This window comes from Elgaria multicarinata, chromosome 7, assembly GCF_023053635.1.
Source record: "Elgaria multicarinata webbii isolate HBS135686 ecotype San Diego chromosome 7, rElgMul1.1.pri, whole genome shotgun sequence".
Classification (NCBI taxonomy): domain Eukaryota; kingdom Metazoa; phylum Chordata; class Lepidosauria; order Squamata; family Anguidae; genus Elgaria; species Elgaria multicarinata.
Window position 1 is genome coordinate 42,776,154 of NC_086177.1, and position 26,290 is coordinate 42,802,443.

Here is a 26,290-nt window from a genome sequence, read left to right on the forward strand (position 1 = left end):
TTATCGTGCAGAGCAGGACATGGTAAGAAGTTCCATAAAACAGCAGCGATTGTGTTATTAATTACATGGGGCCATTGCATGGTCTGGACAACAAATCTTTGAGGCATATTCCAATTCTATCCATTAAGTGCCTATGATTTAATTTGTATCCCATTTCCTGACAAAATTATAATTATTCAAAATAAATGGCTTAGCGATTTATAAGAGGGAAAATATTATATAATCAGTAAAAAAAATATACACCTCTCCTTCTAAATGTATATCAGGCAAATTACACACAAGATTTACTTTTATAGCACAATTAAAACAAAAACAAAAACCTACGGTCTTTTTCATCTGAAAATCCTTCCAGAATAAAGATATTAGCATGTCTTTCATTTGAATCCAGATTTTTCTTATATTAAAGTTACTCATTTTCACCAGCTGTTATTACAAACAGTACTTCAATAATCTGAATACCAATTATCAATGTACACCTTGAAATACTTGCTCAGTTTGGGAGCTCTTGTGCTTTTATTTTTTAAACAAGTCCATTCATGTGATAACCCAGCATTGCAGATAAAGACATTTGTTGTTGTTGTTCACACATGTGTAGAATTAGTAGATGGTGGTGTGTCAATATTACTCTTATTTTCTTTGACTTCATTCAGAGGAGAGCTGTTACCGATCTGGCATTTGAATACTTGCTTATAGGACTTCCTAAAATTCTCAGAGAGGAATGCATATATAATAGGATTCACAGAAGAATTGCTATAAGCCAAGCAATGTGCTGCCACTCTGAAGAGAAATGAGGCTTGAGTCAGGGGGAAGTCTCCAAATTCAGCCCAGAGGTGTACAATATGATGCGGCAGCCAGGATATCCCAAAAACCACTACGACCACTAGGACCGTTTGTGCTGTCTAAGATAGAAAGGGTAAAGCATAGATTATTTATTAACAAGCCAACAACCTGCCCCACAATGTAGGCTTGACAAGCATTACCAGTCCACATCAAAAGCAATAGAAATAAGAAAGAATGTGCCAAAGCACAATAAATTCTCAGATATGCTATTCAAATATACTGAGCAATGTCTTGCATAATTTTAATAAATTGTTCAGGTGATCTCTTAGGGCAGCCCTTCCACAATGCCTGACTCAGAGAAAGGACCCTCTCAGAGCCAGGCATTTCGGCCTGACTGGCTTTCTGAAGAGCTTCCTTGGCCAATGTGGCTCTCTAGAGAGTCCGCCCACCCTCACCTCAGCATGAGACAGAGGATGGGTGGCCGAGACCAGTCACCTGTTCTCTGAGGATCCCCTCAGAGTGAAACAGAGGTCAGGTGGCTGCTCTAGAGAGCTCTGCCAGCCCTGCTCTTTCAAATGCCAGAGCAGGAGAGTGGCTGGCAGGGCTCTCTGGTTCACTCACTGAAGGTGGTAGTGGCAGTGGGCCCTCTTCCTGCTCTGCCACCTAAGGCAGGAGCTTTGCCCTTTCTCAAGTGAAGGCCAACCGTGCCCCCACCCCCAGCAGATTACAATAACCCCAATGATCCTGAGGAGCTTTTGGACTCAGCCAGAGGATCAAAGGTTGCTATGCCAGTCACCTAGGTTCTTCTCTTGCTCTTAGACCTGCCACCATCAACCACAGGATAGAGGAGATGGCAAGTCAGGCAGGAGCTTCAGGGCTTCTAACAATGTTCCTGGCTAGCTATGTGCCATTTTACATGGAAGGAGGGGAAGTACATACAAGTATTTGCCTGGATAAAGACCGGACTGAGAACCAGGAATGGGTGGAGCCTATAGCTCATATACAAATCCTCAGTTTGAGCTATGTCATCAAGTAAGGGCTGAAGGAACTGGAGCAGTGGTTCCCAATTGGTGGTCTGTGGACCCCAGGGGGCCCGTGTAACCCACCCAGGGAGTCTGTGGCACCATTCAAACATTCACCATTCGTTTCTGGAGTCCACTGACAACGAATTCCTACCAGAAGTAGGAATTCCTGCCACTAGCTTCAGAGATTACTTCCCTGCACCTAATCCTGAAAACTCATGGATAAGGAATCCTTTTGAATATGGTGATGTACAACTAACAACTCTATCTGCAGAAGAGCAAGTTGCACTTGTTGACGTGATTTGTGATAGTTCATTGAAATCATTTTTCAAAGAATATAGACTGGTCCAATTCTGGGTGACGGTTTTTCCTGATTATAAGAAGTTAGGTGAAAAAGCTTTGAGACATCTAGTTCCCTTTTGTTCCACATATCTTTGTGAACAAACATTTTCGACATTTTGTTATATGAAGAACAAGCATAGAAATCGGCTCGATGTTGATCCAGATTTGAGATTAAAAGTAGGAAATATTGAAACGGATATGGAATGGATTGTTCGGGACAAAAAGAGGCATGATTTCTCCCATCACATTTAGCTTTAGTAGCTGCTAGACATGTCATATTTTTTTCAGTTGTAAACTAGACATTAGTAAAATTAAATTCGTCTTTATATTCCTAACTAAATCATTGTCATTTTTGCGTGATAATATCACAAATATCACAAATTTTACGGTCGGTCTGTTTTTTAGTATACCTAAAATCCTTTGCTTATTAGGGGCTACCCCTTATTTTCTCCAAAAAATTGCTTCGCACAGGTAACTACCATAGAGATAACAATTTTTTCAAAAGTAGTGGGTCCATGGCTTGGCATTTTAAAAACAAGGGGTCCGCAGTACTTAGCTAATTGGGAACCACTGCTTTAGAGCACTGGTGTAAAAGTGTCTTGAACTTGAAAAATTGACATGATGTATTGTAGCCTTTTTCCTCTGATACTGGGATCAGACCGTGGTCATTCAAAAGATACAATGAATTCACTATGTCTTAAGAGTTGATCAAAAAGTAGGCCTTATTGTGCACAAATATATGCCCAGATTGGTTTCAGGATGGAATAAGGTAATGAAAGATATTGTCTCCTTTTATGTCATGAGGCATAGCAATCAGTCCTTAAAACAAATTCTAGGCTATCTGGATTGTCCTTAGTTTGCCAGTATAATAATCACATAAGAAATAAAATTAATCCTAATCTAAAAGACTATGATTGAAAATATATATGACAATGAGGAGGAAAAAAAGGGGGGTTGTTGTATTATCTTCTAATAATGAACAGCTCTTTCTCCCCATGAATCTAGCTGAAACACAATATAGTTCCTGTCATATTTAATTATATAACAAATTAATATCTAAGCATGCTTCATTTGCCCTGTTAGTTTAAAAACTATGAGCTTATATGTTAGACACAAGCAACACTGGATGTAACTGATGGCAGAATTTGATCACTGCCTCTTAAAATCTATCATACATAAGACAGATGGTTACATTGGCAGGAGTAATTGTGCATAATAGCCTGAAAATCCCTTGCAATGTCTTATTCCATTATATCTGGAACTCTTTATAATGTTATTGGTATAATTTGCAACCAAGGAAACACTACAAGGCTGTTCTTGTTTGTTTAATGTAATCACTCTTAAGGATTTTCCTTCAAAAAATGAAAGTACATGAAATTTCAGCGAACATGGAATGCATTTCAAATATTTTATTTGTATTGTTTATGCACCATAAATAAAAACTTTCTTACCAATCTGCCTCTTGTCAGGCTGTGACATTTATTCATTAATAGATCTTATGAGTAGGCATGTTAACCTACCACTTGGAACAGCATCATTGGATGCTTACTTAAGAGTATTTTTATTCATTGCTATATGCCTCAAACCAACTGTTTCAAATACAAGATTATGGTTGTGATCCTATACACACTTACTTGTGACTAAATCCCATTAAATTTCACATGCATAGGATTGTACTGCAAGGTACCTATCCAGAAAAGTATTTATCTGCAAGAAAGTGCCTGTCATTAAAACTAGCATTTACAAAATCTACCCAGAACCTGATCTGCTCATGCATAAATGTTCAAACTTTTCCCTTGGGTTTTTTGTGTCTCTTGATCCTTGATTATTATTATTTTATTCTTTGTGCACATATTCAGCAAATAAACAAAGAACAGTCCAATATCAGAAAGTGACATATGAGAGTGAAGAGTCAAACAGAGGAAACAAAATGGCAGAGTACTTTGAAAAGAACTGATGAAATAGTTTCTGTCCTGCAAAAGGCTGTGGTGCTCCGAGTGCCTCTCTCTCATTGCATGGTGCCTCTCCCAGATCTCTGGCTAAGGAACAGGAAACAAGGAGGCCACTTCTGCTTTTAAGCAGGATAGCACAAATATTTTATGAATTCCGTAAAATATTATTTGATTGTATGATTATTGATTGGCATTGATTTGTTAAAATAGTCAAAATCACTGATACTGGCATTGGCTTTTTTTTAAAAAAAATGCATAATGTGTAGTGGGGACATCTGAAGAGCAATTACTTTTTCTGTAATTCTTAATATCTCTCATTTGGAAAAATGCCAATATTTATTGGTAAAAAGATTTGACGGTTCCTAAAATGTGCTGGTTGGTACATATCATAAACTACTCCTGTATCATCAGATACGATTTTGGCATTTACTAACATGCCTTCATAAATGTCACCCTTTATGGCATAAAGAATGGAAATAAGAATAAAGTTTCATTATTAACGAAAGGGTCCTGGCTGGCCTTGACGTATATCTGCTTACATGCTTACATGATGTTGATTGTAGCTAAAATTATAACGTATTGTGCTGTATCACCTAAAAAATGCAGTCTGTCACATAAAGGGTTTAAACACGATTTCACCAAGCTTGGAGTCTAAATGGACTGATTTTATGCATGTCTACTCAGAAGTAAGTCCTATTAAGTTCAATTTAGCTTAGTACCAGGTAAGTGGGTAAAACTGCAGCCATAGGTACATAGATGCATACTTAGCTGAAAGCAAATTTCAGTTAACTCAATAGAACTTATCCTCAGTAGATATAAGATTGCACTATAATGACTTGTCTGCAAATCCAAACTTTGATTTTTTTATTTTTTTTATTTTGTGCAATGTGCAACTACAATGATCTGAAGTTTGGATGGGTTGGCACAAGGGGGTTCCTAAGAAGGATAGAGTATGCAGTTGCAATTCTGTATCAATTGAAGATACTATTCATGTACTGCTAGAATGCTCTATTTATAATGCTCTCAGAACCAAATACATTCATCTGTTGTTGAGATCGTTCAAGGGAAGGCCATCCCTTGCTCAGGCTTGTTTCCTATTGTTTGATGCTGAGAAGTATGTATCTTTTAGAACTTCTAAATTTCTTGTCAATGTTCTATAAATATGTGCCACGAAGTCTAAAAGCTGTATGGAAAACTATTCAACTCTTAATGGTTTGTCGGTGGAGTTTTAAATTGCATAGTATTTTATTCTGTGCTTGTGTATAATGGCAATTTGCTAAGACACAATAAATCTGTGTGATTTAACACCCACTGCTGCACAATATCGTATTTTATCTTATTGTACGGTGACATCATTTTATCTAGTACACCATCTAAAGTTAACTCTAGCTGTCCAGTTTCTCTCTCTTTCTGTTTTGTATCTACCAAGTAACCTGTGTATTTTGCCTAAGAATGGAGACAGATCCAGGTAACAGCTAGACTTTATATTTTGAAAACAAGGCAGATGAATCATTGCATGTTTGTTTCTTCATCCCAGCTTTCCTAGAGACAATCCTAGGTGCAACTGGAAATCACAGCAAGTAGCAGGGCATACATTTCATCTTAAGAGTGAGACTCTATGGCCCTTGCTTTATTTACCATTTAACCTGATGAAGAAATCTGAAAAACCTGAAAGCTTGCACGCTGTTTGTGACATTTTCATTGGCCTATTAAAGGTACTGCCCTAAAATAGATTTTGGAATAAGAAAAACTATTTACCTTCTTCTTCGATGCTTCCGACTTCTTTGATATGTTTTTCAGCTTTTTATGTAGATGACTGAGGACCTGAAAAGATAAATTTGCACCCTTCACTTTATTTTATTTGTAAAATTCAAAGTCTTATTAAAAGCATGCACACATTTGCATTCATTGCATAAAGAAGAAATAGCAAATACATTTCATAATAACAAGTTCTAAACTGATAAGTGTATTACTTTGCCTTAAATGAGTGGACAGCGTACTATGAGGCATATTAGAGGCAAATTCTAAATTCTGTTCTTTGGAAGCAACATCTATTGACTCTTCTAAATCACTGTATTCCAAATTGGAGTTAATTAAGCAAATACAGCACACGCTGTAGGTCAGTTCTTACCATTACAGCTGCCATATGAAAGCTGCTAGGAATGATGCCCCATGACAATGGCTACACACATCAGCTCTAACATATGATTGGTACTCACCTGATGGATTATTCCAATCACATAGGTTGATAGTTTCCAAGCATTACTGATGGCAGCTGGCTATGGTGAGAGATAACTTTCTAACAGACATATCTACTCAGATTTTTTTTTTAAACTGAGTTCAATAGGACTCTTAGAATTGAAACTTAGGCCGTTGCTAGACAATGAGTTAGCCCGGTGCGAGCCCTGGGCTCGCCCCTGTGCATCCGGATGACGCACAGGGGGTCCCGGGCTCAGGCAGGGGTAACCCTCCCTTGGCCCGGGATAACCGGCACCACTTGTGGCCCGGTTTTTCCCATGGTCTCGGCCTGAGCCTGAGAACACAGGCATGTAGACCAGTCTGCTGCTTTTCCTGGCTACCGCAATTACTTGCGAGTAGCTGGGGAAAGCGCCAGACGGAGCGCAGCACTCCACAGGAGCACTGGGCCCATCAGGGCAGGGGGAGAGATTGGGGGTGGGGAGATTGCGGGGGGGGAACTGGAGATGGGGGGGAATCTTGGCCAGGGTGGGAAAAGCGGAGATCACGGGGGGGGGGACTGGAGATGGGGGGAACCCTTTAAAAAAAACACCACTTACCGGTCGATGGTGCGCTCCTGCACAACCAGCCCTTTAAAATTTAAAAATGGTGGACGCGACGGGTCCTTCCTGCAGCCCGTTGCACCTGACGTGTAGACTGGGGGGAGAGCCCGTGCTACTCGTAGCGCGGGCTGGCCCCTCCTCCCACATGGATTATCAGGTAGGTCTAGCAAGGCCCATAGTGTTGAGTAGTCAACACACATTATGGCCACAGTAAGGAGCCAATGCCATACAAGAGCATTTCTTATATTTCCTGTGATTGAATGGCAAGAAACATGAAAATACATAAAGTCTATTATGTTAGCCAGTTGACATCCTTATTAGTATTTGATTTTCCTTTTAAACAAAAGATAAATTTATCAAATGTCTATCTTAATTTTGACATTACTTTCAATATTTTCTTAAATAAATTCTGTATCATGACCACAATTGGAACCTAAAGATTCAAACTTTAGGGCTGCAGTCCTATATCCACATACCTAAAAGTAAGCCCCACAGAACTTAAGGGGTCTTAGTTCTGGTTAGAGAGGTATATGTTGAATTAGGTACTTATTAGGTATCTGATTTATTTACTACATAAATATATTAAATACTAGGTTGTTAGGATTTTTCAATCAGAATAATTTATGACTATGTTTTAAAATATCACGTTTTGATTAGATTGACTTATAAATAATCATTTCATTCTGGGAGCAGTATGAACGCAATATCTCAGAAATGTGAAAACAGCAATTAAAGACAGGTGTGAGACATAGCAGCCAGACTAAACTAGCACAAATACAATCCCTCAAAGACTGAGCTCTCTGTTCCTCTTTAAACAAATAACTCATTATGTACGGGACTGATTGATAATAATGTGGCCCAAATGGGGGGAAAGGAGGGGGGATCAATTGAGGTAAACGTGCTTCAATATCCAGCACACAAAAATGCATAACATTATGCTCATTTTAAAAATGCAGTAAAGGAATCACAATGTCTTCCTTAATTTAAACTATAGAAAATGATTTTATCAATGGAAAAAATAATCTGGCCCTTTAGTTGGATTCTTTGAGGAGTGTGTTGTTTTCTGACCTATTGTAAGAAGTGATTACAGGGAAACACGGGAGTGTTTCCCTGTGTTATAGGCGATCAGTGAAAAGAGCATTCCACCATGTTAAGGCCAAAATTGGGGGTGGGTCATTCTGACGTTCATAAAATGGAAAATGTTTCACCAATCTTTGTGAAACGGAGACCTGCCAGAAAGAATTGCTGGTTTTACATACCCTGCGCATTTCAAGAAGATTGGTGAAATATTGAGGGCAGGATGGCAGTTCAAAGTACCAAAGTGGGAAAAGCCTCTCTGCTTCAAACTGACACAGACCTGCTTCCGGGTGGCGACGATTTTTTTGCTCAATAAAAGCTCTGAATTGGGACCCTTACCCTTCAAACCAGTGGTGGGATCTTATCCCCCTATCCTTCTAGTTGGTGGAATGGCTTTTCTTTTTTCAAATTTCGCTTCCGTTGATTTTTAATTAATATATTTCTTTGCCCCATTAAAGTGAATGGAAGGCCCGATAGAGCAGGAGCATGCTCAGTAGTGTCGATCTCCCCCTTCCTCCTGTCTCAGATAGACTGGAATGTTGGAAATAAGATGGCCGCCTGGCTCATCTAGGAGCCATTTCCTTCTGCAGTTGAGCCAAGGGCTCTCTCCTTCCCCACAGTGCTGTGGAGGCCTGGTAGGGAGAGAGAAATTATCTGCCTTGCTTGGAGGGAGGCCATTCCCTGGCCTCCAAGGAAGAACAAAACCTGGCTGGCTCAGGTAGGGGTTTGATAGAGGGATAGACTTTGTTGTGTGTCTGTGATTGTGAAGAGGGAGGGAGGGTGTGTGTGTGTGTTTGAGTTTGAAGTGCTGGTGCATCCTTCTTAATTCAAAGTAAAGAATATATGGCAAACTTTCCTTTGGGGTGGCAGCTCCTCACCCAAGCCTCTTATAAAGTTTAAATTTTATGGAAAGAAATATTGAGTTGAGACTAGGAATGAAAGGAGGTTAACCCTGGCCTATCTGCCATGAGTTTAAGCTTCTTCAGGTAGTGTGTGTTTCTTTAAAAGGTGCTGAACTACATTTTAAGCTTTCTTTTATAGATTTGTGTGTGTGTGTGTGTGTATTTTGAATTTGAATACACATATAGGTCTCTTTAAAAAATATCTGGTGTGAAGGAAGGTGAATGTTTTGGTGTGAAGGAAGGTGAATGGTTTTGGTTATACATAGAAAATATTTTCCCTTCTCTGTGTACCTGCTTCTTATAAGCTAAATCTGCTACTTTATGTTTGTATGAAAGGAAAATGTTTTCTAAAATGTACCGTACATCTATGAATCTTACACCCAAAACATTACTTCACACCAGAGAAATGGTTAAGGGACCTAGTTTTTGCTACAACCTGGCACCCTCCAGTTGCTGTAGACTTAGATTCACAGAATCATAGAATTCAATGCCCCTCAGTAGTTGCAGTAGTCCAGGGCATGTAGTCCTCTTCATCCTCCTCTTCATTTTATCCTCACAATGACCCTGTGAGGTAGTGTAGGCTGAAGGAAAGCCAGGAAGGGGGGGCATAAGGAATTACATTTATATACTGCCCCATAGCCTGGGTGTATTTATTTATTACATTGATGTACCACCCCATAGCCAAAGCTCTGCAATAAATACCTAAACGTGTTGTTAACAATGATCTCCACTTATTGACATAGCAAGAAAATACGAGCAAGGAAGCAACATTTGGTGATGCCTTTCATCTGGAAGTTATGTGATATGTGGGTTATCAAGCAGTTATATGAAAAATGCTAGATACTCTGATCCTTGGTTTAACTGGATTCTTTAATGTCAATATAGTAAAAACTATAAATTTTAGTGTAATTTTTAAAATAATTACACTATAGTGTAATAATTTAAATTTTTTAAATAGTGTAAATTGCAAAATTACTTTAAAAAAAATTTTTTTTCTCCCCTGTGTGGGTTCTTTGATGTCTACTCAAGGTCCCACTACAGCTGAAGCTTTCCCCACATCCCATACATTTATATGGCTTCTTTCCTGTGTGGTCATCCGTTACACAAAGCCATGAAATTCAATAAACAAAAAACCTACGGTTTACAAAACAACGTTAAAGGCTCTACAGTTTTCAACCAAACTCCAAAAAGCAGGGAAATTGGGAGTTATGGCTCACAAGGCTTTAACGTCACATCCTCCCTAAGGAGGCAGAAAGTGCCAGTGAAATTCTCATTCTCCCAAAGCAGATATAAACCATGAGGACAGGATGGAGAATAGGATATGCAGAGGTGACTGTGGGGTTGTGGAAAACTGATGACGAACAACTTAGAGTCACCTACTTTTCTTTTTTTTGTTTAGAGCAGCCCTTCCACAACCTGGTGCCCTCCAAAGGTGTTAGACTACAACTCCCATCATTGCAAGTCAGTATGTCCCATGATCAGGAATGCTGCGACTTGTACTCTCAAACATGTGGAGGGCAGCAGGCTATCATATGCAGAGGTGACTGTGGGGTTTTGGAAAACTGATTGGGGAATGCTGTTCTAGAGCAAGGGCAGGCAAAATGTAGATCTCTAGATGTTTTGGCATTCAACTCATAAAAGTCTCTGTCAGCATGGACAGTGATCAAGAATGCTGTGACGGCAGAGGATTTTTCTTACGTGTTCAGCAGTGTGAGATCAAAGGCAGAGCTACCACCTAATAGATTCATGTGTAAGGAAGGATTATTTTAAAAACTATTGATGAAAATGATTTTTGTCCTCACCATAACATGGGAGTTGCAGCGCAGCACATCTGGAGAGCACCAGGCTAGAGAAGGATGGTTTATACTTGGATCCTATACATGTCTTCTTAGAAGCCAGTGCCACTGATTTTACTAGGGCTACCCCCAAGTGGTATAGGATTGCAAACTAATCTCATCTGAAAGGAGTTCAAGACACCCAAACTAATCCTTTTCTGTTCCTCTGTCACTCTGATGAGATGATGTATTGTGGAGGGATTGTGGGGAGTGAACAATATATTTTGTATGAACACATTTTAAGAAAAAACATTGGTTCTTTGAAGGGCAGGGTATTTACCAAAAGCTGAAAGTGCCAGCCCTTGCTCTGGTTCTACATCTCCAACAAATAGTGCCCCTTCTTTTATCAATCGTGCTGCTCTATACAAGATGTGTGTGAGGAAAAAATATTGCGCAGTCCCTGTATTTGGTAAGAATATAGAACAGTGTTCCCTATCCTGCTGTCCCAGCTTTCCTGACCATGGGACATACTGACTTGCAATGATGGGAGTTGTAGTCCAACACCTTTGGAGGGCACTAGGTTGGGGAAGGGCTGCTCTAAACAAAAAAAGAGAAGTAGGTGGCCCTAAGTTGTTCGTCATCAGTTTTCCACAACCCCACAGTCACCTCTGCATATCCTATTCTCCATCCTGTCTTCATGGTTTATATCTGCTTTGGGAGAATGAGAATTTCACTGGCACTTTCTGCCTCCTTAGGGAGGATGTGACGTTAAAGGCTTGTGAGCCTTAACTCCCAATTTCCCTGCTTTTTGGAGTTTGGTTGAAAACTGTAGAGCCTTTAACATTGTTTTGTAAACCATAGGTTTTTTGTTTATTGAATATATTTATAAGGTGATCACATGAAAAGGAAGGCAGGGCTCCAGTATCTTTAACAATTGTATTGAAAAGGGAATTTCAGCAGGTGTCATTTGTATATATGGAGAAGTTGGTGAAATTTTCTCTTCATCTAACTAACAGACTAGATATAGGGAGAGACTACTAATATTATGACTGATCTACCCATTTATTACTTTTATTTATTTATTTATTTCTAGCATTTTATAGACTGTGTTCTCACTAGTATTGTCTGTAATGGTACTTCTTATCACAAGATGTCAGAAACAATATTTCTGGAAATTCACATAAGCAATACAACCTCTGAAATAGCTATATGACTAACTTAAATCAAAGCTCCTTCTAAGATTTTCCCTACACGTTCAGACTGGAAAATTCCCTTGCAAGATTAGAGTTTAAGAACAACTCAGAGACCAAAAGAGGTTTGAATAAATTTTAAACTACAAAAATAGGCAGTATCTTAATGCATTTTATTAGGCAATCCCTACTATCAGACAGAGTGGGTGGCTGACTTCAAGCAGTTGGTTTCAAATATCATTAAAGGACAACAAATAATTTTGTTTTTGCTTTATTGTATTTTCTGCCTCTGGCGCAGAAATAAATTGGCCAACCTTGGATACTATGCACATGGACCAGGGGAGGAGGTGCTGTTTCCTGTTTTCCCCACTCAGCAAATGTCTTGAACCAGCCCAGCAGACTCATCCATTCCATCTGTAGCCTACTGTAAAGGTTTCGGGTAGTTTATCACTAGATCTATGACCAATTCCCTCCACAAGCAGAGAACACTTAAGTGAAAGTGAGTAGGCAATGAGGGGAGAGAGATAAACTAGTTCAGATTAGAAGCTATTACTACCCCAGGGGAACATGGCAGTTGCCAGTTTGGGACAGACTAATACTTCATTACATTTATCAAACTGCCTTACTAAAATTATACTGATGTAGTGAATGGGTTGTCAATAAGGAAAATTAGGGAACAGTACTTCAAAGTAACTTCTAAAGGGCTTTTGTACATGAAGTTGTCCAAGAATTGAGATCTGAGCACTACATGAAGAGCATCTCCTTTCCTGCTTTTCCACTACATAACCTCTAAGTGGCACTATGGTGTAGCAGAATACCATAAATACACAATTAGAAACAGTGCTTTTTTTCCCCAGTGAGAAATAACGTCCCATATTCCCTGCTCTTAAAAAAAAATCACTGAAAGTGCTGTTTACAAACAGAAGCAAAACCGGAGGGTCACGATATAATCTAAAGAGCCCATAAACAACCATGAGTAGTGAATGCTGAATGCACAATAAATGCCTCATGTAGAAAAGCTCTTAGTACCATTACAGAGTTATTTTTCTAGACCTTAAAGCTCACCAACATCAATTTACTCTTTGTTCTCAAGCTAGATTTTGATGTTTTAAAAGCATTCTATTTTGGCCAGGAGGAAAGACATTCTGGTAAAGGTATCATTGATGCTAGGGCTGTGCATCACTTCAGATCTGAATCCCAAATCCAAGGAAAATTGGGGTGATTTGGAGGGCTTTGTAACAGTTCTGAATCGAATCGAAACAGGTCCAAATCAGTCCGAAGCGAATCGGCATGATCCGAATCAATTTGGATTGATTTGGATTGATTCAGACCTTTTTCCAAGCACAGATGAACATGAAAATTGGCACCATGATAGGGCTTCAGTAGGGCTTCAGTCCTGCCAAGTTTGAAGCACATTGGTTCATTCCCTGATTTCTAGGAATTTTTAAAATTTTGAGGTTTTGAAATTAATTATTTTAAAAATACGGTGACATTTTTAAAGATAGAGATCATAGAATCATAGTATAGTAGAGTTGGAAGGGGCCTAAAAGGCCATCGAGTCCAACGCCTTTAGCAATGCGATAGCTCTTAAGTAGGGCTTTAGGCATTCCAAGGTTGAAGCATATTGGTTCATCCCTTGTTTTGGGGGGAATTTTTAAAGTTCAAACTCAAACCTCATTTCAGGGAGGAAATAGAATTACAGATAAAGACATGAAAATTAGCACCATGGTAGGTCATCGGTAGGGTTTCAGCTGTACCAAGTTTGAAGCAGATCAGTTCAACCGTTGTTGTTTTTTTATGGAATTTTATAAAAGCGTGCTTTATTTTGTGTACTGTTTGTGCACAACACACAGCAGACACACACACACACACACACACACACAAAGTAGAAGACACTGAGAGACTAAACACCACAGAACTCACAGAGGAGATCATCATCATTATTATTATTGGCTGTGCTGCTTACAGTGCAATAAGATGGACCTTTAAACAATACTCCTCCTAGGCTCCTATTAAGGGGTTGCCGAAATATCTCTCACTGTCTATGTTTTGAACCACTGTGCCCACCTTGCAGGGCCGGTTTGTTTGCTTTCTGCCAGCCTCTCCAGGCCAGCCTGCCTCTCTGCCTGGGAGATGTAGATGGGTTGTGTGGGTCAACCCCACAAGCCAATGGCATACTTGCTCCCAGTGTTCCATGGACATAGGTGCCTGCTGCCTCCCCCTCTATGCCTGCCTCGCAGGGCTGGTTTGTTTGTTTTCTACCAGCCTCTCTGTATCCACCCGCATAGCTGCCTTCTTGCCTCTCTGCCTGCCTGAGCACCTGCACACTTCTCTAAAACAACAACAACAACAACAATAATAATATATTACCAGTCTCTCCCTCTGGATCAAGGAGCATATAAAACCAATACAATATTAAAATAACAATCACAACATATTAAAATTCTTAGGTTTAAAATTCATCTGGGTAAGCCTGCCAGAAGAGACTAGTCTTTATGGCTGTCTTAAACTTGGAAAGACTGTTAAGGTGACAAATTTCCTCTGGCAGGCCATTCCACAGTCTGGGGGCAGAAGAAGAAACGGTCCTCTCGGTAACTGTTGTCAGGCTAGTTGTGGCTGACTGGAGTAAATCCTTTCCAGAGGACCTGAGTGTGCAGGAAGGATTGTATGGGAGAAGGCGATCCCGCAGGTATGATCTGTCCTGTCCCACCTTGCAGAGCTGTTTGTGTTTCTGGCTTTGCTTTGACTCAATTTCTGAGGCACATTGCTCCCAGCCAGATAATGTGTGTATTGTAGGCTGCCTACTTTCCTTATTTCTCTCTGAATGGGAAGAGCCTGAGGATGTGTCAGCTTCAGAACAAACAAAAGAAAAGTAGGGGAGATTTGCACTTGAAGGGATAGTGTGAGCTTGAATGAATACACACCTTCTCAAATCACTCTTTGCTTTAAGTGGCTGCTTTAATTGGTTCCTTGAAAAATCACATTTTAGCAGTGCATTACAGGAAAACCACTGCACAGATGTGTCTGAAATTTGGCACACATGAGCACCTCCAGGGCATCTGGAAGGTCACCAACTTTCATGTTTCTATCTTGAAAAATAAAAACAGTATAGGCATTTATGTTTTCCAATGCACAACTATGAGAAAATTAAAAATCCGCATAATTCAGACATCTGAATCTCAATTTGGATTCGGGGTGAGGCAGACTGGGTCCAAATCAATCTGAAACAAATCGGGAGGTCCATGCATAGCCCTAATTGATGCCAGTTTGTATGTACATCTTATGTATCAATACTTTTATCCTTTCCTGAAAGCAAAGAGAATGAATGCCTGTTATTGATCATATGTTTTCATGAGCTTTTAGGGGCACATTCCTATGCATGTTTAGACAGAGAAAAAGTCCCAAAACTTACAGCATTCCCCAGCCAGCTAAGAAATATAGGCCAGATCTACACTTCGGGCCTGTTCAGACGACATGGTAAGCCATGGTTCAGCCACTAACCCTTTTGCAGCAAATGGTTAGTGAGCATGTTTGAACCATAGTTATGTAACCACCATGGCTAGGAATGGTTCACGCAACATGGTAAGTAATGGTTCACATGACACTCTAAGCCATAATATTTAGCTCAAAACGCATAACTACCATGGTTTAGTGAGTTGTCTGAACAGGATCCATGTGTCAAATCATTACCAATGTGGAATAAAAAGCAGGATATAACACTATGAAAGTGGTATATGGAATGTGGATTGTGGCCCAACAGTTATCAGTGCACTTCAATACTGCTATAAAGCAGTAGTATAGATTATTATTATTATTATTATTATTATTATTATTATTATTAATTTATATAGCACCATCAATGTACATGGTGCTGTACAGAGTAAAACAGTAAATAGCAAGACTCTGCCGCATAGGCTTACATTCTAATAAAATCATAATGAAACAATAAGGAGGGGAAGAGAATGCAAACAGGCACAGGGTAGGGTAAGCAGGCACAGGGTAGGGTAGATCTAGCCATTGATGCATCCCTCTTTATACCACAAACTGGTATAACACAACATTGCAGACAATCCCCATTTGTATCCTCCTACTGCCTCTTCTAGTAAGCTTTTCTATTTTGGAATGAGGAATAAAACAAGAATTAAAAAAAATCTTTGGGGCATCTGCAGCTGATATTTCCTTAAGGTGTTTTTATACATTCATCCAGAGGAGCTTCTTCTAATGGAGGAAGAGCTACTTCCATCAGAAGAAGTACCTTCCTCTAACAGAGAAAGTTCTTCCATTAAAGGAAGCTCCGGTAGATCCTACCTATGAGATTTAAAGGTAGTCTTGTTTCAATTGGGGGCTCATCTACACCAAGCAGGATATTCCACTATGAAAACGGTATATAAAAGGCAGGAGCCACACTACTGCTTTATAGCGGTACTGAAGTGCACTGACAACTGTTGGGGCCCATGACGCATCTACACTAAGTAGGATATAACATATGAAAGTGATATATGGTATGTGTCAATGAGCCCCAACAGTTGTCAATGCATTTCAATACTGCTGTGAAGCAGTAGTGTGGCTCCTGCCTTTTATATACCGTTTTCATAGTGGAATATCCTGCTTGGTGAAGATGAGCCCTGGGTTTGTAATGCAATTGTGAAACCTACATTATTCAGAATGTTCAAATATATAAATATATAAACTAGAGAAAAGAAGTCAAGAAAGTATAGGTGATTTTTCCCCCACACATGGTGAGGTGTAAGAAAGAGAAAAATACTGAAGGAACATTAATGACATCTTGCAATTAATTATTCATAGACCATATTCATTCCTGAATAATATAAATATATTATCCTTACTGTTAGTCAAAAAACAGGTCTATATATTTATATTTAAACCATACAAAACTTCTCCTTGCTAAGTCCTGGGAAAATAGCCATAGATGGAAAAATGCAGAATTACCAATTAGAATTTGGGATCAGTTATCCTTGGTATAAATATCAATGCAAAAGTATCATTTTATGTTAAATAGATGGGGAAAGTACAATATGTAATGAACAAATGATCAATAGTTGTTTCTATGTATTTATGATGAAATCATGCCCCTAATTTATATTTTCGCAAGATAAATATTTAGTAAACTTTTTTATAATATTGTCCTTTCGTATCAGTTTGATTGTAACACTTTTTTTTGGAGGGGGTGGCATCTTCAGGAATACTTATTCACATAACAAATATAACCTCTACTTTTGCTCATTCACATTTCTGATGCTAAGTCTTCTGCATTGGTAAGACATTAATATATAAAAAATAATATAAGAAGCTTAAGCATAATTTAGCTTCCAAGTATGGTATTATTCCTTCTTGTCCATGAATTAAAATAGTTTCAAATGAATGCACTTTTTAACTTGACCAGGAACTGTACAAGAAGGTGAATTTTACAATTACATTTCAACCTTCATGCACTTTTGATGTCACCTGGAAAGGATGATTTCTTCCTCTGGTGGATTCTATTCACTAATGAGTAGAATAGAAAAAATCTTTAGAAAAGTGTGAAATTGGATGCTCCCAAATGATGTTGATTTAGATGAACAGTTTAAGCTCTGTTCTTGTGGTCTACAGTTTTACAGCAGAAGGATAAAGTCATACATACTAATAAAAATAAATACAGGAGTGAATCCAAAGATGCACTTCTGTTAGCCCACAAGGGAGTCACATTTTTTCCCCAGGCTACAACCTCCCTGTGCCCTATTGCACATTGTTTTGGAAGTTCCCCTGAGACACTGGAGTAGCTTCCCATGGTGGTGTGTGGGCGGCAACCTAAAAGTTCCCCAATGCATTTGCAGAAGGTACTGTGTCCATGTTACCATAGACTAAAATAGTAGTAGTGGACAGTATTAACTAGAATGGAAAGAAAAATTCTGTTGTCATTATTGGATATCCTGACATTACCATATCTAACAGAATGATTTAAAGAAACTCTGATATAAAAACATTTCTGTGAAAAGCCATGATTTGAAGTGTAATGAATTTGTACACTTGCCTCCATTGTATGCTTTTTAGTAAACCAATTATTAATTATAGGATAACTTCAATAAACTTTATTGATACATTAATTTAAATGGAGTTTTCCCATACTCTAATTGCTAATGAAGCTACAGCCTATGAAACAAGTTGAAGAATCTACAAGCATAATTATTACCTGCTACAAATAGAAAAAAATGCCTTTTGTATGAAAATGCCCTTAGAAAATGCTCTTAAAAATACTGACAAGTAAAATACCTCAGAAAAACCTAACACATAAAGAGCTCACTTTTGCTTCTATTGTATTTCTAGTGGAAAGCAGCTTTATGAAACAGCAATTGCTCTTCTTAGGAGCCAAAAAGACATCGTACTTCAGCAACATCTCCCAGGCAGCATGCAGAATAAGATGCTTTGAAAATGTCTAATAATAATAATAGTGTTAATAATAATTTACAATGTAATATTTTACAATAGCAGAAATATTCATAACCCTTAGCTATCAGAACACTTTAATGTTTTGTCTGCAGATATAGTAGCGCTCCATCAGACAGGAGGAAATTACACTTCCTTACCGATGCTTCTCCGCCCTTGCTTTTGTTGCTCAATACTTCCTCTTTCTCAGAGAGAGGAAAGAGGAAGTAAACAACTTGCATGTGGCCCATTCAGTGGGCCATTTTCATCACACCACTTCTCCTGCACACAGCAAGTTCTGACTCTAAAAATAATTCGAACTTACTGGGGTCTTTTTTTATCATGGGAAGAAGGTTAGAAAGGGTGGGAGGCATGTGGGAGGTGAACTATGTCATGAATAGGACCCATGAAAATCTGAGTATTCAGTAAGGAGCGTTCAATAAAAAGTTCATCTGATGATGCTCAGAGATGTGGATCCCTATAGCAGGCTTGCAAATAGTTTGCAAATATTTCTTACAGAAAAGAAGAGCAAGGGGGCTAATTACTTAATTTGTCCCAAAGTCCCAGCAATGATGGCTCTCCTCTCAACCTATATATATATATATATATATATATATATATATATATATATAAAAACCCCAATTTGGTCTGGTGGATACCTTAAGTAGTCAACTTTTTGATCCCATTAAAATTATAGGGTAAAAATATTGGTGGTGAATTACAAGAAAGGTAAGAAAAATTATTGGCCATTCAGTTTAACTGAGGTAGTGGTTAACATATGGAATGTTTTTCTTTGTAAATTAGAGTAATGGGTGGTGGTTGATTTTAACAGATTCCATATAATCAGAAAAGAGTATATTTACAGGGTGAGTATAGCTGAAGATGCCCATTTCATGCTGAGGCACTCCATCTATATACGAAGGTGAGAATTAGATAAACCCAAATTAATTCTTTCTTGCCTATATGGCTTGGAACATGACTGAAAATATAGTTTCCTTTTTCTGTTATATATTTAAATAAAACATGTTATTTTCTATATGTTTTGATTGTTTTACTGCTGCTTGGATTGTTTTCATGATTAAAAAAACTATTAACAGTGGATTTTTTTTACATTTTTGTAACCACTAAATTTGTTATCACTTACTGTAAATGAATTACTATTAGTATAGTAATTAGCCATTCATCTGGCTGGTTGTGGCAAGTAGAAAGAAACCCAATGTATTCAAGCAGAAAAGCAAAAGTTAGAGTTGGTGGGGGTTTTCTGTTAAGCCACAAATGTCCAAGACTGCTTCTAAACAAGAATTTTATGGTGCCATTGCCCTGCCTCATTCAGAGAGATTTATAGGTGTTCAGATGTCATTGTCTTCTACTTATGCCCCTCCCATGTTTTGTACTGCTTCCTCCATCTTTCTTCTTTAGCCCTACATGGTTTGGGTCCAGGCTACCTGCGGGATCACCTTCTCCCATACAATCCACTCCGCACACTCAGGTCCTCTGGGAATAATTTCCTTCAGCCTGCCAAAACTAGGCTGACAGGTATTACCCAGAGGACCTTCTCTTCTGCTGCTCCCGGACTGTGGAATGGCCTGCTGGAGGAGATTCATCAACTTAAAAGGTTTTTTTTTTTTTAGCATTTTAAGAAAGCTATAAAGTCTGATCTCTTCTGGCAGGCCTATCCAGTGGAATTTTAGGATGCTTTAGGATGTTTTTTAGGATGTTTTAACAATGTATACTATGTTTTTAATCAGTGTTTTATGTATTTTATACTTACTGCTGTTTTCTGCTTCGATCAGAATGGGGAGGCGGGTAAGAAATTATTATTATTATTATTATTATTATTATTATTATTATTATTATTATTATGCACAATTCATTAGGGAGAAAAAGGTGGAACAGCTGCACAGTGCCTTCTAACTGCTAGTGCTAGGAGCACCTCAAGAGAGAAACATCAGTGCAGCCAAAACTAGTAGAAAAATATTTGTGACTAGTAAAAGAATCTCATGGGCTTAATTGCACAGCTATGTTACAGGCATTTATAAGTAAGGCCCAAATCTATGTTATCTTGTGCTACCAATTAAAGTTAGAATAGGGATAACAACCACTACACTGGAGCATTGCAACCCATTATGCTTTAGTAATGTAGGCAGTGCAAACATATCTAAAAATGATACAGAAGCTGTTCGACATATCTTCTGTAAAACTTTTGTACTTGGACAAGTATTTGGATGATGAGTTGAGAGCAAGAGGTTGTTTTTAGTGGTAACTTTGAATAGCTAATAAGCCCATAAGATTCTGCTGCACATCTTCTATGATTACTTGTAATGTTGTTGCCCATTCTGAACCTTTGGGGATACAGTAAATTTAAATAAACAGTGGTTGCCAGTGCAGTGGTTTGCAAGACAAAACTGCTAGTATCCATTCTATGGTGATTGAAGGAGTTAATTTCTGCACATCACACATTTAAGACATGGCAGGTGGCAGTAAAGGCAAAGGAGGGGCTCATTTACCACTGTGCAAGCACACCATTACTGCCTGGATAGTTTTCCTTGCTGTCATCAGCAACCTGGGTGACAGCTATTCAGTCAGCAAACATACATTTTAACAGATTCACCACCTCCCTTCACTGCTGCCTTCCAGTACTTAAAAGTATATGTGGGACTTCCCCTCCTTCCACAATCCCCACAATAGGTTTCACATAATGAAATGCTTTACTGGCAACTGTTTAACTGAGTACATGATTAGAATACAAATTGGTACAGAATGTTGCACCATACGAAGATGTGACCAAGATCAGAAATAGGTTACAGAATACTCTTAGCTCCATTTAGGAATTCTCCACAACCCTATATCTGATCATAGGAAACATGTGAAGAGGGGAAGCATGCTAGCTCTGCTCTCTCCTCACGTGTTGCCATCACATTGTACTCATGGAGGGTGACTTTCTGGAGGGGAGAGGCTCCTGTATCTATGGAATCTCTCCACATGAGCCAGAATGCTAGGAAAATGTATGAGGAGGAGACGTGGCTAGTACAGAGCCCCATCACATCTAGTTCAAACGCACAGCTCCCAGCGCTTCTTCTGCCACTGCTCCGACATCGCTTCCTGAAAACAGGAAGTAATAGCACCATCTGGGAATTTAGGAGAGAGCAGCAACAGAACTTTATCAGGTTTTTTTTGCTGTGCAACAACGGCCAGAAGGGGCGGAAGATGCACGAGAGGCAGACAATGTCATGTGAGTAATCCGTGAGTGCCCAGTAACGAGCATGCAGTAAAACACTCATCGGATGGAGCTTACATTTTCCTCCTCACATGTTTACTATACTCAGATGTAGAACTCTTGAATAAGGCTCCTGGGTAGAAATCTATGTGAGGAGAAGAGAGCAGCAGACTGCACTGCAGTCAATATCCACCAACATCCTGCGCAACACTAGTCATGCATCCTGAATGTTCACACATTGGTGTGAATGTCTGGATACAGATAGCCTATGCATTAGCTGCTGCAAAACATTGGAGGTGGGACCAGCAGTGTGGAATCTATCCAAACTATTCATAGTTTCCACTGTACTAATAATTACTGCATCCTACTACTTTTGCTATTAAAAATTGAAACATTTCTCATGTTTTTATTTTTTAGGCATTGTGAAAACTGAAAGCTGATATTTCTTTTCTGCTTAATATAATTAGTATATCAGCACATGCATATTATATTCAAATATTTCTTTGTACTGGAAGACTTGGAAGTTCAGAGATTCTGGGCTAAAGACAAAATGTAACAGTTAATTTCAAACAATCTTTCTAATTAAGGAACCAGGTCTGAAATTCATTATTCTTTACAATATGGACTTCAGTGAAGCTTTGGCTGTTAATAAGAATTAATTACAGATTTTGAGAGGTGAAATTATTTACAGGACATATTAAGCCAACTTATATTCCAGCCTGCTGCAACACAATTTAAATTTCAGCAAAAGTAACTGTATAAATTGTCCTGGAATTAAGGGTGCAAACAATGAAAGTACAGAAAGTGGATCTTCAGTCAGATGAAAGGGTGTGCTGAGTTTTAAATGCAATGGTTCAGTCCTTCAACCTCCTAGCATCTCCATTAATTCTCTCTTCTCAATCAGATAGTCAAGATGAGGTCTTCATCACTGACTGCTTCCTAGCCTGAGTCACTGAAGTCAATAGCAGAGCTTCCATTGATAGCTCTGATGCAGCACTGGGAGCACAGTCCATATTCCACTGAAGAGAGTGGAAAGACCCCCATTGATATAAACACTGATGGACTGCACTCAGTCTATCCCCATCTATTAAATACAGTAAAGCCTATTCACAGATCTCCCTTTGGGATGTTATCTGTGCAACCATTACCTGGAAATCAGTTCTGGTGCAGGGACAGATTTCAGGAAACATCTACCTTCTATCCTACAGCAGGTGATTCACACACTGTCAGACACCCAGTCATTTCTGTGAGAGATGGTCATATGAAATAGCATTCACACAGATACAACCTATTGCTGCTTGCAAAGTAATCTGGATTAAGATATTTAGCCACATGGTAAGAAGCACAACTAGACCATGGAAGCATTGTCCCATCTTTTAAATAGCTATAGAAGGAACATGTATAACTATGCTTTGAGAAAGTTGTAAACAACATGGCATGAATGGAATGGAAAACTATTCTTGTTGCAACCGCTGTGTTATACCTCTAGTACATAAACTATGAAGTTTGCACTGTCATTAAGAGAACTCTAGATCAACAGTCATAGTTAAACCCCTTGAATCTGTCCCCTCATATTTTGTATTTCAATTTGTGTAAAACTTTCAGATGCTTTTCAGCTAAGCCCTCCCCAAATTACCCCATATATAACTTCATTAAATTTCTATACATCTGAGCTGCTGCATCCTCAGCAAAATCCTTGCAAAAGTAACTAAAACATTTTAGTGCAGGTTGAATATTGGGCAATTATACCTATACCCAACACAGAAAATGTTCACTATAATTAGTAAGATGAAATATTCATTGCAAACACTCACAGCCTGTTCATATTTGTATGCTGCATACATATAAGGTACATTTAATTTTTGTGAACCACCCAGAGAGCTTTGGCTATTAGGTGGTATAGAAATGCAATAAATAAATAATACCATATAAAGGCAAAGAAAGAGAAAGCATTGCCTATAGGTAAGATATATCCTGCATATGTCTACAATACTCTGTAACCGTATAGTATAAAACATCGTCCTCTAGAGTTGTATCCCTTTCCCATATACATGGGAGTAGTTGTCTCACACACTTATGTGGTAACTCTTCCATAGCTTATTAACTTGCACTTACCTTAGTATAACAAAAGGAGATCAGCAGCAGAGGTAGCAGGTACCCGAAAACAAAGGTGCAGATCACATACACTTTCTTGTACTGAAGATTGGGCCACACTTCCCAGCAGAAAGTCTGGTTAATGATGTTCTGGTGGACGATGCGCTGATGGTGAGCCACAGGTGAGGCCATGGCAATGGAGAGCAGCCAGATGACCCCTACCCCTATAAGTGCATTACGGGACACCCGCAGGGATGAGGAGCGCCGGGAATGCACAATGGCCACGTAGCGGTCCACAGACATTGCTGAAAGGGTGAAGATGCTGACCAACATTGAGACAGTGAAGAAGTAGTGGATAAACTTGCAGATGAACGTGCCCAGCACCCAGCTGGGCAACATGTACACTGTAGACTGGAAAGGGATACAGAAGAGCAAGTAGGCCAAGTCGGCAATGCTCAAGTTAAGGACAAAAATGTTGGTGGTGCTGCGGGGCTTGCCAGGCTTGCTCCTGGCAAGCACCGTGATGACCAGCGAGTTTCCCAGCACTCCCAGCGTGAAAATGAGGCCAAAGGCAATCAACGTGATGAAGTTTTCAACGCCAATTTCAAAGAGGAAGTTGGCCTTCTTTTCCTTCGGGTGATGCTCCAGGGATGACCTGGAGGTATTGGAGTCCAGCCAGGACAGCAGCTCCCATGTCTGGTTCATGGCGGTGGCCAGTGCTTCTGTGTCCATACTCTGGGCAGCTTGGAAAAATAAAAGTCGACAAAACAACGCAACAGCCCAACAGCCCCGTTCCTTCACTCCCCTCCCACAGAGACCCGTTCAGACCCAGCACTCCTGTCTGCCCCAACCCACCTTCCAAAGAATCCACAGAGACTGAACAAACGCTTTAAACTCCCCCTTTATTTAAGAGCAGCCTAAAGACGATGGGGGAACCAAAGCAGCGGTCTTTGAGTTCAAATGAGAAGTTCCACAAGTCCCAGGGACAGTTGCTTTCCAGTGACCATTCTCTGTCATTCGTTTCAGTGTGTCCCTTTCGCGCTCCTCATCAAAGGGAAACTTCCCCCAGCCTGAGCCCAAGAGAGAGGGTGGCTGAGCGTCAAACGACTCTTCTTGCCTTGTCTGGGTCCGCTTGCCAGCTCTTGAATGCCGCCCATGGGACAGACAACAGGCAGCGAGCGAAAGACTGAGAGCTTTCCTTTCCCGCCTTTCTTACCGCGGTGCGCGGCGAACGCAGCGTTCAAGGCAGCGGTCGCGACAGCAGACCCTGCTTGGCTCTGCGCTGACGGGCGCTCGCGCTGCCTTTTCTCTTTGCTTACCCCCCCCCACCTTCACGCTCCTCCCTCAGCCTGCCTGACGTGCCTCTCGCTCGGGCAGCAAAATCTGGCGACCGGCTGGGTCGGTTTTCTAACCTTCCCTGCAACCCGTAGCGTTGCTTACAATGCAATCCAAGCAGCCTCTCCTCAGAATTTGATGCCTCTCTCTGCTTGAGCTACGAATTGGGCACAGGGCGGGGGGTTGGGGGTGCTGGGGGTGGGGGGGTTCCGAATTGTCTGTGCTTTTTTCCTTCTTCTTTTCGCCTCTTCCTGCTGACTCCACTGAGGTACTGGAGAGGACAGCCCAATTTTCCCAGCCAGAGAGAACCACCCAGTAACACCATCAACTACATATTACACGTTTATCCTGTCTTTTTTCCAAAGAGCTCAGAGCTCGTGTGTCCTTCCATTGTAGAAGAATCCTGCAAGGTAGCTTAGGCAGAAACGGGGGGGGGGGGGGGCCTAGCCCAAAGCATCTTTCTCTCTTTCATGATGGAGGAGCTTATCATATGCAGCCACCTTATAGAGCCCAAATCTGTATTTCTGTTTTCCTTTCACCTGCTGCCCCATGGAGGAGCAGACAGGGCAGCTCCCATTCCGAAAGTGTAACGCCAGGTTCACCTCATTCTCTTTCCCCTCTTTCATGGGGGATGTATTCAAATCCAGAACTGAGCGCCTCTTCTAGCCCTTCAAATCTGGGAATTTTTGCAAACACAGCTTCTCTTCTTTTGACAGCATTGAAAAACAAAGACAGAGAAAAAAGCCCCAATACGTTTATGACTGTCACTTAGGAAAATACCCAAGGTAATCACTGTAGGAGAAAAACAAATGATTGTCAAATGCATATGACTGCTTAGCAATTATACATAGGCTTCAACAAAAGCAGACAAAATATCCAAATATGTATGTATCTATTTGAAGGAGGTGTCAATATGCCACACGTTCAAATATTGAAAGAATTATAAGATCCTTGATCCATTACATTATAGGAGGTGAGTGTTTATCCTCCAATGTTGTAATGTCCATCTTTTGGCTGTCAAAAGAGCACAGAGAATCCATTTACACTGACCATTTGTTAATTTCTATGAAGCAGGTAAATAAGTTAAAAGAGTGTGTATATCAGTGAATATTAAAGACTGTTCCAGTACAAAATTTATCCCTGTAATAACCTCCCCACAAAAACTGCCAGCAACTCACTGAATTAGACAATCCCTTATTAAAGAAAGGTTGTGGTGTCCAATAGACACGAAACAAACATTTCTACTGAATATGACACAGCCCAAGATCAGAGTAGATGCCATTTTGTGGTGGTGCCCACAGCAGTTTCTCAAATTCCCAAATGTGCCCATTCATCCAAAAAAGTTGGGGACCCCTGGGCTACTCAATCCATAGCGTAAGCTGG

General features: G+C 39.8%; 1 protein-coding gene across 1 annotated transcript; it reads right to left on the reverse strand.

Annotated features, from left to right (window-relative positions):
* Positions 1–581: 581 nt before the first annotated feature.
* GALR1 (galanin receptor 1) lies at positions 582–24,304 on the reverse strand. Its single transcript, XM_063129801.1, has 3 exons — positions 23,594–24,304; positions 5,855–5,920; positions 582–899 (listed from the first exon to the last, which is right to left on the reverse strand). The coding sequence occupies exons 1-3, from the start codon at positions 24,302–24,304 to the stop codon at positions 582–584; spliced, it is 1,095 nt and encodes a 364-aa protein (XP_062985871.1).
* Positions 24,305–26,290: the final 1,986 nt, after the last annotated feature.